This window comes from Vipera berus, assembly GCF_964194415.1.
Source record: "Vipera berus genome assembly, chromosome: W".
NCBI lineage: Eukaryota > Metazoa > Chordata > Lepidosauria > Squamata > Viperidae > Vipera > Vipera berus.
In genome coordinates, this window is record NC_138210.1 from 54,483,508 (window position 1) to 54,496,249 (window position 12,742).

At 43.7% G+C, this 12,742-nt stretch overlaps 1 protein-coding gene across 2 annotated transcripts; it reads left to right on the forward strand.

The window, feature by feature from the left end:
• Nucleotides 1-277: 277 nt before the first annotated feature.
• LOC308676093 (suppressor of cytokine signaling 3-like) lies at nucleotides 278-12,742 on the forward strand. Of its 2 annotated transcripts, none has more exons than XM_081341816.1 (2): nucleotides 278-554; nucleotides 10,927-12,742. In XM_081341816.1, exon 2 carries the CDS (start codon nucleotides 10,977-10,979, stop codon nucleotides 11,589-11,591), a length of 615 nt encoding a protein of 204 aa, XP_081197942.1. In that variant the 5' UTR covers nucleotides 278-554; nucleotides 10,927-10,976; the 3' UTR covers nucleotides 11,592-12,742. The 2 variants fall into 2 exon arrangements, with proteins under 2 accessions (XP_081197942.1, XP_081197943.1); XM_081341817.1 differs by lacking the exon at nucleotides 278-554 and adding an exon at nucleotides 10,745-10,805.

Consider the following 12,742-nt stretch of genomic DNA (forward strand, 5'->3'; position numbering starts at 1 on the left):
CCCCGCCTTCTCCGATTCCTCCGCTAACGGGAAAGGCGCTTCTCGCTTCAGAAACGCGCACGTAACGTTCACACGCATTTCCAGGAAAGCAAAGAGGGGCCGCGATTCTTTGGCCAAAGGAAATAGATTGGCGCTGTTCTTCCACCCTCCTCCTCCTCCTCTCCTCCTCCTCCTCCTCTCCTCCTCCTCCTCCGTTTCACTCCCCCACCCCCGTCCCCACCCCCCACCCAGCCAGCCCCGTAAACTTCCACCTCTTTCTACTCTTTCCCCGGTCCGAGCTGGGGGGAGCTTTTCTCCGTCCGAGACCATCCCGACGCGCTTGTGCGCCTTCGCCCACCTCCATCCTCCCGTCGCCGCCGCCGCCGCCGCCGCCGCTCGAAAGATGGGAGAAAGGGGCGATCGCGCCGGACTCGCTTCCCGCAGCCCAGCCTGCGAAGCGGAGTCCGCGCTTTAAATCGATTCGCTTGCGGGCCCCCCCCCACTTTTTTTTTTTACTTTTTTCCCCGCTCCTCGGAGAAACCCCAGGCACCGCTCGGCTTTCCTCGCCAACAAAGGTTAGCGAAACTCTTCGGGCCATTGGGAGCGAGCGGGGTTGTTTTCCAAGCCGGGAAGGGGGGGGGTGCTGCGAAAGTTGGGAAGAAGAAAAACCCGTTCCGGGCACTCTTTTAAACAAGAGATCCGAGCCCGGACTCTCGGGGCTGGTAGCGGAGTAGGGAAAAACTCTTTTCAATGCTGGTTTATTGGGGGGGGGGTAAATCGGGGCGGGAAGCTCCGGTCTGGTTTTGGCGCTTATTTTATTTTTATTTTATTTAACACGGGGGAGGATGGAAGACCACCTTTAGGTTGCCGAATAAGAACAATAACTCGAAAAATCAGATGCTTGTATGAAATCTGGCAAAATTCAAATTAACGTCCCGACGATTAAGCCCCGCCGAAGCTTAAGCTTATGCTTTTGCTTTATAAGATTAGGACTGCCGCAATGCAAATAGCCACGTTTTAGTATTTGACACCCTCTCAACTTTTAAACCTAACACAGGCATGCCTAGTAGTAGTCCTCTGCGTGTGTGCATGAGTTTGTCTGTCTGTCTCTGTGTTGTGAAAATAGCTGCATTTTCCGTAGATTTCATGCAAGTTTATTTGCTTCCCACACCAGAGGAAAACTGTAATAAAGTTTTGTCTACCAGCCATGATTTTCCCATTTCTTTCATTACTGTATAACTATTCACTAGCAACGTCCTTTTTCTTCATGCTATTTCTTCTTTTTCTTCATGCTATTTTCTCATCTGCAGTTATGAGAAGAGAATAAAAACCAACAACAAAAATTAAGCAATTCATAGAACACCATTTAGCCTGGAGAAGCACTTGGGTTTCCATCCCTTGCAGCTGCAGCTGAGGGAGAAAATGTGTTGAGGAAGCTGCTGCTTGATTGTTGTGCAGAAAAGCACAATTTGAAGTAGAGAATCCTTTCCCCAAATTGTTCCTTAGTGGTGGTTTTTAAATGTGCCTAAAAGTAGAAAATATTTTCTATGTAACTGGAGAATGAATCATATCAACTCTATTTAAATGTAAAGAAAATAACTTGGCTTATGGACCACATTTGAGCCCAAAATGTTCATTGCTAAACAAGACAGTTGTTAAATGAATTTTGCCCCATTTTATGGCCTTTCTTACCACAGTTATTAAGTGAACCACTGCAGTTGCTAAGCGAATAACATGGTTGTTAATTGAATCTGGCTTCCCCATTGACTTGCTTGTCAGAAGGTCACAAAGGGTGAACCTGACACTGGGACGCTGCAACCATCATAACTACGTGCCAGTTTGCCAAGTGTCCAAATTTGGATCACTTGGGGATTCAGCAACGATCATAATTGTGACAAATGGTCATGTCACGTTTTTCAGTGGTGGTGTAATTTCAAACCATCGCTAAATGAATGGTTGTACGTTGGAGATTACCTGTATGTGTTCAAAGAGCAGACTGGCCCTTGGTCCAGAAAAAGTGTAATTTTTGTTTAAAGTCACAGCCCAGTCCAAGCTAGTACAGTTGGATTTAAAATAATCCCAAGTAGATGCTCAAAAGATGAGTCCTATTGTATTCTCATTCTGTTGAAACATACAGGGTTTAAGAATTCTCTCTCAGCTGATGTTATATATATTTTTTGTTAAACCTTCTGTAATGTTCTTCTCTCTATCCTATAGAAACATGTATTTAAATGAAGGTGCCTTAAGGACACCAATAAACTTGTTCATTTGCTAGACTGAGCCAAGAAGATGGTTTTGTAGTGTTGCTTTATTTCTGCTTTTCTCAACTTGGTGCCAGCCCAATGCGTTATAAAAGAAAGTGGGAGATGACCTAGGTCAGGGTTTCCCAACCATGGCGACTTTAAGACATGTGGACTTCAACTTCCAGAATTCCCTAGCCAGCATGGAATTCTGGGAGTTGAAGTCCACATGTCTTAAAGTTGCCAAGGTTGGGAAACCCTGAGCTAAAGTAAAGTTATTTGGAAAAACTCAGGTGCCAGAAATGTTCATAGAGAGAAATGGCTTTTGGAGATACAAAACTCATCTTCAACAGTCCTTGGTACTTTCTCAGCTTGTTTGGTTTTCCTGCAGACGTTTTATTACCCAAACTAGATAACATCAATGCTAGTGACTACTCATATTATCTACTCTGGGTAATGAAACGTGTGCAAGAAAACAAACCAAGATCAGAGAGCACCAAAGACCCCCTCATTCAAGGACAAGGAGGTATCTACTGTAGCTTCTTTGAGTTGAGAATTATAGAATGTAGAAATGAGATGGATCTAAAAAGGATGGGGTAGATATTCATCACAGATTCATACAGAAAGGTGACAAGACTACTTCATTCAAGAGAAGTCAGTTTAATTGTGTCCTAAAATTTATTTTATTATTCCTATTCCACCTTTATTATTTTTGCAAATAAATAGGCAGTGAAGAGATCCAACACAACTTCCTCCTCCTATTTCCCCTCCTCACAACAACCCTGTGAAATAGGTTGGGCTGAGGGAAAGCGACTCAAAAGTCACCCAGCTAGCTTTCATGGCTAAGAAGGGACTTGAACTCATGGTCTCCCCTTTTCTAGCCTAGTGCCTTAATCACTGGACCAGGGCTAGGCAACCTTGGCTCTTTTATGACTTGTGAACTTCAACTCCCAGAATTCCTGAGCCAGCATGACTGGCTCAGGAATTCTGGGAGTTGAAGTCCACGAGTCATAAAAAGAGCCAAGGTTGCCTACCCCTGCACTAGACCAAACTGGCTCACAGTGATGGAAATTTCCTCTTAATTCAGAAAATGTAAGATAAAGAAGGATGCACCTCCTGGAATTATTGGCAGATAAGCAGAGTGACTCATTCGGAAATGAAGAGTCTCTTCTGAGGGGAGGTGCTTCGGGCTGTAGGAGCTGTCACCAGTTGCTTGTACATCAGTACAAGCTATTGATTTATTTAGCCTGTTAATGTCAGTTCTTGATCTCTACTACTTGCTACTCAGTCCGTTTCTCAATGGAGATGACAAGGGCTGAACTAGGACCACCTCTATTAATGTACTTAGGAGGCCCCTTTTGTCTGCTCTCATTTTCTTTTGCACAACTGAACCGTGCTGGGGGTGGTTGATTTCTGTCCAGGATTTGCTTATCTGAGCAGAAGATAATTCAGAGGATTTTGGAATTGGGAGAGACTAGCAGAGAGTTCGTTTCCCAGAGTGCATATCCCATGTATTGCATCTACTGGACCAGCCTCTTTAACCCTGCTGGCAGCTAAGCGGATTCCTTCTAGGATGTAGTTTGGGAATGGTCTAAAGTTGACAAGTTTGAGTTCAGATGCTACTCCCCTTAAAATGGGTCACATTTTCCTGTGTGAGGCTACTTCAGGGCATTTTTTTTCTTTTTAACCAAAACAAAAACCCTCACATGGGACTGCCTTTGCACAGAAGCAATAACTCACTTGGGTTTTTCAGGAGGAATCTGTGAATAGGATCTTACCGCTATGAGATTCTGACTTTTCAACTGTGCTAAATTTTCTCTCAGTCCAGTAAAGTATTATTCACAGATCAATTAAAAAGAGTTTTATGTAAGCTTTTTCATGCAGGTAGTCCTCAACTTACAAGTTTATTTAGTGAGCATTCAAAGTTACAACAGCCCTGAAAAATGTGACCTATGACCTTTTTTCAGAGTTACGACCTTTGCAGCATCTCCAACTGGTTCACATTTATGACTGTTGTTGCGTCCCGGGGTCATGTGATCACTTTTTGCAACCTTCTGACAAGCAAAGTCAATGGAGAAGCCAGATTCACTTAACAACCCTGTTACTAGCTTATCAACCGAAGTGATTCACTTAACAAAGGCGGTGAGGGTCGTAAAATGGGGCAAAACCCACTTAACAAATGTCTCACTTAACAACAGAAATTTGGACCTCAACTGTGGTCATAAGTCAAGAACTACCTGTAGTAATATTCTGTTCTCATTTTGTGTGTAGTGGTTTAAGGCGCCCTGTTAGGAACCAGGAGACTGTGAATTCTAGTCTTGCCTCATGGACTTCAACTCCCAGAATTCCTGAGCCAGCCAAGCTGGCTCAGGAATTCTGGGAGTTGAAGTCCATGAGTCATAAAAGAGCTGAGGTTGCCTAAGAAAACATTACAGTGGGAAACACTTTGAAGAAATATGGCCTAGAAAACTGTAGTTTCCCACGTAAAAAGTACTGTGCCCTCAAGATACCAATACTGTGTTTTAGAAGAAAAGATTTATATTTTTTAAAAAATAGAATTTAAAAATTTTTTTAAATAAGTTTTAAAAACAAGAGTAAAAATTAGGACAAACTGAAATAGAGCAAGAAGGAAAAAGAAAGAAACAAAAGAGAGAACTAAAGTACAAAAAAAGTAGAAGAAAAATAGAAAAGAAAGAAAAAGATAAAGAGGTGGCTTCTGATCTTTACAGCAGTTACTGTATAAGGACAATTGTAGATTTACCTCTTTCTCCAATATTACAGAGATGCTAGGTTTCTAAATGCAGGGAAATGTTAATGAATATGAGCTGTCAAATATGCCATCTACTTCAACTTACTGCTTTCTAGCGATATAGTCCCCAAAATATTTCCCCCCTTATTCTTATGAATCTGAGATTAGTTTTAGAGTTGCGGTTGACCATCTCCTTTTATTGTGGTATCTTTGTAGGGAAATAGACAAAAAAATTAATTAATCATAAATTCTTCCTGCCAAAGATTAAAAAACAAACCATGGTAGCAATGGGACAAGCCTAATTCTTATTTACTGAACTGATTACATGGGAATATTTGAAGTGTGGGATAGATAAAGCCTTCTATCCAGAGATTCAAGAGGCAAGATTTAGGGTGGTGAACTATTCATCAATTATAATTAATATAATTTATTAATTATATCAAAACTACTAGTGATGTTACTGGGTGGGGCAATGAAATGTCTGCAAGGAGATTGCCCAGATCAGAGATCACTAGGAAGCCAAACATTCAACCCTGATTTATAAAGATTCTCCATTATTGCAATTATTTTTATCAATTAGTTTAGAGGAAATGAACTCAGAAACACACAACATGACAAGGCCAAACATGTCCTTAGATTCAGAGCAGCTCGTTGATTTCATGAACATGGCCATTCAGATTTCCTGGCACGTATGTAATTTGTGTTTTGGTAATTTTTGGTCCATTTCTTCAGTTGGCGTTTTCACTTCCTGCTCTAGTATTCAGCCATGAAATTCCCCTGACAAATTATCATCCAAATCCTGACCAGGACTCACCCTGCTCAGTTTTGGAGCCCAGATAAGGTTAGCCAGGAGCTGCTACCTGCCAGTATCTTACTTCAATAGGAGGCATTTTATAGGATCAGAATGAAGACTTAAGAGTAGGTGGTCTCCAGATTCATTATACTACATCTCCTGTTATTCCCAACCAGCGTGTAATAATGAGAGATTGTGGCCAATACATCTAAAGGTCACCAGGTAGAGAATGCCAAATGATAGTCCTTGACTAACAACCATTAGTTTAATGCCTGTTCTAAGTTACAACGGGGCTGAAAAAAAGTGACGTACGGTCAGTCCTGCAATTAACAACCAACCCAACATCCCCACAGTCACGTGATCAAAATGGCTGCAACTCACTGAATGACCACATTGTTCAGTGATGGAAGTTCTAGTCCCACTTGTGGTCCATAACTTGAGGACTACCTGTTCTACTTTCAAATCAGTAAGGGCAACCGTTTGAGAGCGAGCAGACGTCAGTCAAACACACAGTGCGTCATTCTAACTTTGGCTTCCCGAAAATGTTTGGCAGGAATTCCAGTAGACTCTCTCAAAACTACATTTCATTGCAGGTGACCTTGGCGGGATATAAATGAAATTAAAATAAAATAAAAATAAATCTTGAAAAAAGTTCAGCAGGTTGGACCTGGTTAGTATTCAAATGGACGACAGTTGGGAAACCAAGGCTGGCTGTAAACTAGATGAGGAATTTGAGAAAAGATCTCACCCGAGAAGAAAATCATGATAAAGCACTTTTGTATTCTTATCAAGAAAGCAACGTGGACATGTTGGCTAGGCAGCCATTAGACATCAAAGTCAACTGGGAAGGATCTTTGCCTTTTCCTCTGCAAGCTGCAGGCTAATTCTCTTTGCTATTCTTGGACTCACTCCCTTCCCCACTTCTGCCTTTCGGTGGTTGCTGAGTTAGACTTTTTCTCTCTTTGAAGGACCAGTTAGTTCTTTCAACCAATATCAAGCCCTCAGATTATGAAACAGAATCCTGCTTTCTCCGGCCTGAACATGTTCTGAGTTACGTAATAGTTTCAAAACCATCTTGTAACTGAGATCGACGGTGAGATTAAACACTCTGTAAAGAGGTTTAAGTTGAAAAGGAAGCTGCCGTGGTTGGGATCTTAGCAAGAGAAAGTATCCAGGCTTGGTAGCAGAAGGAAAGGAGAAGCAAATGTTAGCAGTCCAGCAACACAGCAAGTGGAAGAGGCCGTTTATTTATTTATTTATTTATTTAGTTTTATATACCGCCCTATTCCCGAAGGACTCAGGGCGGTTTACAGGGCAAAGTTTAAAAACAATATAAAAGTTAAAATAGAAATAGAATTAAAATAAATTAAATTAATTACTAGCCCAACAAATTAAAACAAAGTTTAAAACTTAAAACCCCTCAGTCCAGGCCAGATAGATCAATGAGCCAAGTTTTCAGGTTCCGGTGAAACGGAACGAAGGTCGGGGGGGATCCAGAGTTCCACCGGCAATTGATTCCATAGGGCAGGCGCGCCCACAGATAACGCCCTCTCTCTGGGGATCACCCGCCGGCACTCCCTGACCGGTGGCACCCTAAGGAGGCCCTCCCTATGGGAGCGCACAGGACGATGGGAAGTTGATGCTGGCAGCAGGTGCTCCCTAAGATAATCTTGGCCCATGCCATTTAGGGCTTTATAGGTCATCACCAGCACCTTGAATCTCACCCGGAGGGCAACCGGAAGCCAATGCAGCTCACGGAGCAGAGGTGTTACATGGGAGTATCGGGAAGCCCCCATCACAACTCGCGCGGCTGCATTCTGCACCAGCTGAAGCCTCCGAGTGGTCCTCAAGGGCAGCCCCATGTAGAGAGCGTTGCAGTAGTCTAACCGGGAGGTCACAAGCGCATGAGTGACTGTGCATAGGGCATCTCGGTCCAGATAGGACCGCAACTTAAAAACTGCCATAAAATGAAAAAGTAGCACCAGACCCAGAAGTTAGAATAATGTCCATTTCCATGCTGTGCTTTCCACTTTGGGGAAATTTTATTCGGTGCATTTCAAACTGAATCCTCTGACTTCCATGCCTGATCTTCTGGTTAGAGCAATTGCCTACAAATCTGATTACCTTAAACTGCTCTCTACAAGAGATTGGTCTAACTCTTGGGGGGGGGAAACCTCCATCGCCTATTCCTCTGTTCTTCCCCATCACCATCCCTGAAGGGAACCTAGTTCTTCTGTTTGTCATTTTAAGAAGCAAACATTTTGGCTCATCTCTTTTATGAATTTTGCAAGACGGGCTGGTTTTCTTGCAGGAATGAACCTGCAGTTTCAGAAGCTCAGGTTTCTTTGAGATAGATCTGTATGGGTAGCAGTTTAAAAATACATGAAATTAACAAATCAAACCCATACTAGCGCTTCCAGGTAGTCCTCGACTTGCAACCATTTATTTAGCAACCATTCAGAATTACAACGGCACTGAAAAAGCGATTTACGATGGGTCCTCACACAACAGTCACAGCATTCCCATGATAAAAATTCAGCCGCTTTGCAACCAGTATGTATTTATAAAGTTGCAGCACCCCAAAGTCATGTGTTTGCCGTTTGTGACTTTCACGGCTGGCTTCCGATAGGCAAAATCAGAATAGGGGGGAGCTGCATTTGCTTAATGACTGCATGATTCACTTAACAATGGCAGAGATTCACTTAACAACTGTGGCAAAAAAAAGGTTATAAAATCAGATATGACAATTAACAATCACCTTCCTTAGCAATGGAAATTCTGGTTCCATTTGTGGCCATTGGTTGGGGACTATCTGTATAGTCATGCTGAAGAAGCTGGCATAGAGGCTCTAAGGACCAAGATCAAGGATTTCTTATCCACCATGATTCTCCAAAGAACCATGTTCACCGTATTTTGCCTTCTATTTTTACTGGAAAGATTGCAAATAATTTGTGGCAAATAATTTCTGAGAACCTGTGCAATTCACCTAGGGCTGCTTCATTGTTTCATATTTACAGTAAAAGGGCATTTCAAAAATGACCAAGGAATATATATATACCCTTTAGCATCAGAGTGGTAATTTATTTCTATCTACTTAAGAGTAATTCTCTTCCCTGAACCTCAGGCTCAATAGAGCCAAAATTCTTCATAAAATGTCCATATTTTGGGACTACAACTTTTTAATTCCAGTCTTGAACAACTCCATTCAGGTTCTTTGCCAGAAATGGTACCCTGTAGTGTGATGCTTGGATAAACTCCATGCAATAAACTATCAGTAAAAAAAAATTTAGAATGTTTGGGATTTGGGCACTTAACAGTTCTAGGTTATTTTCCCAATATTTTTCGCTAAACTTGCTGAGCTGGATAAAATTTATCTAAATTTTTTTTCAAGCAAACCTTATCAGAGAAAAAATGAACTGGAAAAAAGTACTGTGGGTGATCTATTCTTTGTTTGAGAGCCAATTGAAGCTTAAGCAGCTTTTTAAAGTCAGTCAACGAAGAATTTGAGATCAAGAGGAAAGCCTAGTTTGAATTGTCAAACTGCCAGCCCGTAGGCCGGATGCGTCACGCGGAAGCCGCGCCCACCCCATTGCTGGCAATGGCAAAACAGTCCCAATACATTGTGTGACATCATGAGTTTGACATGTCTGGTCTATGGAGATTCTCAGTCACCCAGGTCACGGATGTCCCAAAGGTGCTTTTTCAGGAGGCAACTGAACTTTCTTGTTTTTCTTTGAAGACATTTCGCTTCTCCCCATCCAAGAAGCTTCTTCAGCTCTGACCAGATGGTGGGCAATAGAAGGATTTATATTCCTTGCAGACAGCTGGTCATTTGCATTCTTTTAGAGAATCAGTGAGGTCACCTGGAGGTTTTATCTATATCCTCAAGGTCACCTGAGTGGTGCCGATGGGTGTGGAGCCTTCATGGAATTGCAGAATGTTTTCTGCCCTGTGTCCCCTTCAGGGCTGGAACACGGGGCAAAAAACATCCTGCCGCCAAGAAGGCTCAACACCCATTGGCACCGCTCAGATGACTTACTTCACCATTTGCCTGAGGGTCACAGGTGTTCGTGGCCTCACTCGTGCAAGCAATGGGTGGTCATGCATGCACACACATGCCTGCCCCTTTCACAAAACCATCACCTCTTTCTCCCCCCCCTTCGCCTGGGCTGCCAACCTGGAAAGGTTGGGGAACTCTGCTTTACAGCCCTCTCTAAGCGGTTTACAGAGTCAGCCTATTGCCCCCAACAATCTGGGACCTCATTTTACCAATCTCAGAAGGCTGTAAGAGCCTTGGTGGAGCAGTGGGCTAAAGCCTTCTTAAGTAACACCAGCTGCCTACAATTAGTGCAGGTTCGAGTCCCACCAGGCTCAAGGTTGACTCAGCCTTCCATCCTTCCGAGGTAGGTAAAATGAGGACCCAGATTGTTGGGGGCAATAAGCTGACTTTGTAAAAATGCTGCTTGGGGGGGGGAGCAAAAGGCCTAATAAGCAGGCATATACATAGAATGAAGGCTATTGCTAACCACATTGATTTGTGTTTCTTAGATTGTAAGCCGCCCTGAGTCTTCGGAGAAGGGCGGGATATAAATGGGATTTTTTTAAAAAAATGTAAGACTGGGTCAAACCTTGAGCCAGCGAGAATCAAACTGCCGGCAGTCGGCCATCAGCAGAATCAGCCTGAAATACTGCATTTCCAACTACTGCACCACCATGACTCAATTAAGTGAATCGCGTCCTATTTTATGACTTCTTTTGCCATCATTAAGCACATCATTTTTTTAAAGTGAATCACGTGGCGTTAAGCGAATCTGGCTTCTCCCATTGACTTTGCTTGTCAGCCGCTGTCTGGGAAGCTCACCAGTGACAATTTGAAGACACCATTCCCCTCCCTGCCGCCCCGAGATGCTGCAACCATTGTAAATACGTGCTGGTTGCCAAGCATCTGGAATTTGATCAGGCGACTGGGGATGCTGCAAGGGTCCTTCCTGACTTGCTTTTCCCAGTGCCGTTTGCATTGTGAACAAGTCATTAAATGAATGTTGTAAGTTGAGGATTTGCCTGTACCTAATATTTTGACTCACCAGGCCAAACCAGGTTAATACCCTTGATGCGAGTGATGTTCAGGTGCCTCTCTGTGAATTGACTTTTATCTTCCTTTTCAGATGCAGCTCTGATAAACGATCGAGCTGTCCACTAGTCAATTGGTGGCGCGATGGTCCCCCTGTGCTGTTGCTGCCCGCCGGCATCTGCACCAGTCGTGGTGGCCATGACAGGCCCTGCCGTCCCTTCCTACCATTTCAAGAGTTTCTGCGGAGAGTTTGAGCGGGTGGAAAGTGCCTTGGAGCGACTGGAGGCCAGTGGCTTCTACTGGGGCAGCCTGTCAGGGGCTGAAGCCAAGCGGCTCTTGACTTCCCAGCCTCCTGGTGTCTTCCTGGTGAGAGATTCCTCCAACCATCACCACCTCTTCACCTTGAGTGTCCGCACCAGGACAGGCATCACCAACCTGCGTATTCAGCAGCAGGACTCAGCTTTCCACCTGGAGGCCTTGCCAGGAGCTGGCCATCCCCCAACCTTCAGTTGCGTGGTCCAGTTAGTTGAGTATTATCTCTGCCTTGGGGCTGTAGAAGGGGGTCCCTGCTACTTGGAGAGTGAGGGTCAACCTCCAGTGCCTTTGGCCCTCTCACAGCCACTCCGTTGCAAGGTGCCCACTTTGCAGGAGCTGTGTCAGCGGGCTGTACGAACCAGCGTGCAGGGCAGAGGTGACACCAGGGCTCGGCTGCAGACGCTGCCAGTCCCCCAGGCATTATTGAACTCAATCTGCAGCTAAAAGGAAGGACCAAAGCACCCAGTTTTAAGACCTTTTAATGAGTGCAGAATTGGGGGCCTTTCCCTGTTAGAATGGATGAGCAGAGCTGATTGTAGATAGTGTATTGCTGATGCACCCCAATTTCTTGGAATAAACCATCTGACAGCTAAGCCAACCTTTTCATTGTGGAGCTATTTATAATGAGCCTTCCAAAAGCTACTGAAAATTATCTGGGGGGAAAAAAGGGATTGGCGGAGGTTAGTCAACGGATCTGGAGCTGTGTATCCTGTATAATAATCCCCTTCCCCATTTTACCAAGTTAGCGACTTCCGTATTTCAAAAGCTGCTTGCGCAGGTAGAAGTCAAAGTTTTTATTCTATCCATAGGCAAAGCTGCCTTAAGCACCTCCCACTTGTTCTCATCTTTAGTTGAAAGTTGTTGAAAGGTGCACAAGTTTGTGAGAAACAATCCGTGACAAATAGCTCTGCTAACCACACAAGCAACATCTATGAAGTCTGCAGCAGCACTGCCCAGTAATGAAGTCAACAAGATTGTATTTAGCTCCAACTATTACGCATCTCTCTACAAACTCAGGCGGACAAGAAGATTGTACACCCAGTAAGTGTTTGAAATCTACAACCAACAGCCTTCTTTCTCTAGAAGATAGATAACCCCAAGGCCAGTCTGAAGGCAGATTTTGAGCAATAAGCCACACTGCACCAAATCCCCAGCGGTCCTCTCCTCCTCTATTTCCACTTTGCCCATTGCGGGATCCTGACCTCTCCTTCCCCCACTTCCAGTCACTGCCTTTCGTAAAGGTCATTACTGTAACTTGACAGCTTTCAAGAATGCTGACTCAGAAATCAGTTACCAGAAAGAAAAAAAAGTTCAGTGACTTGAGTGTTTTTATAGGCAGCCAGCGCAGATATACCACTCAAAGGCGAGGAAGATGCTAGTTTCGTAGTCAAGGGGCAATTCACAAAGAAACAAAATCTCAAACCATGCAGCACAAAGGTTAGAAAATGTGATTGTAGATGGCAGTTTTGTGCATTTCATGCAAAACTTTCACTAAGGTAGCACAGTTCAACGATACTCCACTCTTTAAAGAACTTTTCAATTTTTAGTCCCAAGTCGAATGTTTTTAAAAACCTCCTGCTCTCAAATAAACCTTG

Coding starts and splice junctions, on each gene's coding strand:
- LOC308676093 (XM_081341816.1), top strand. CDS start 10,977: ATGGTCCCCCTGTGCTGTTGCTGCCCGCCGGCATCTGCACCAGTCGTG.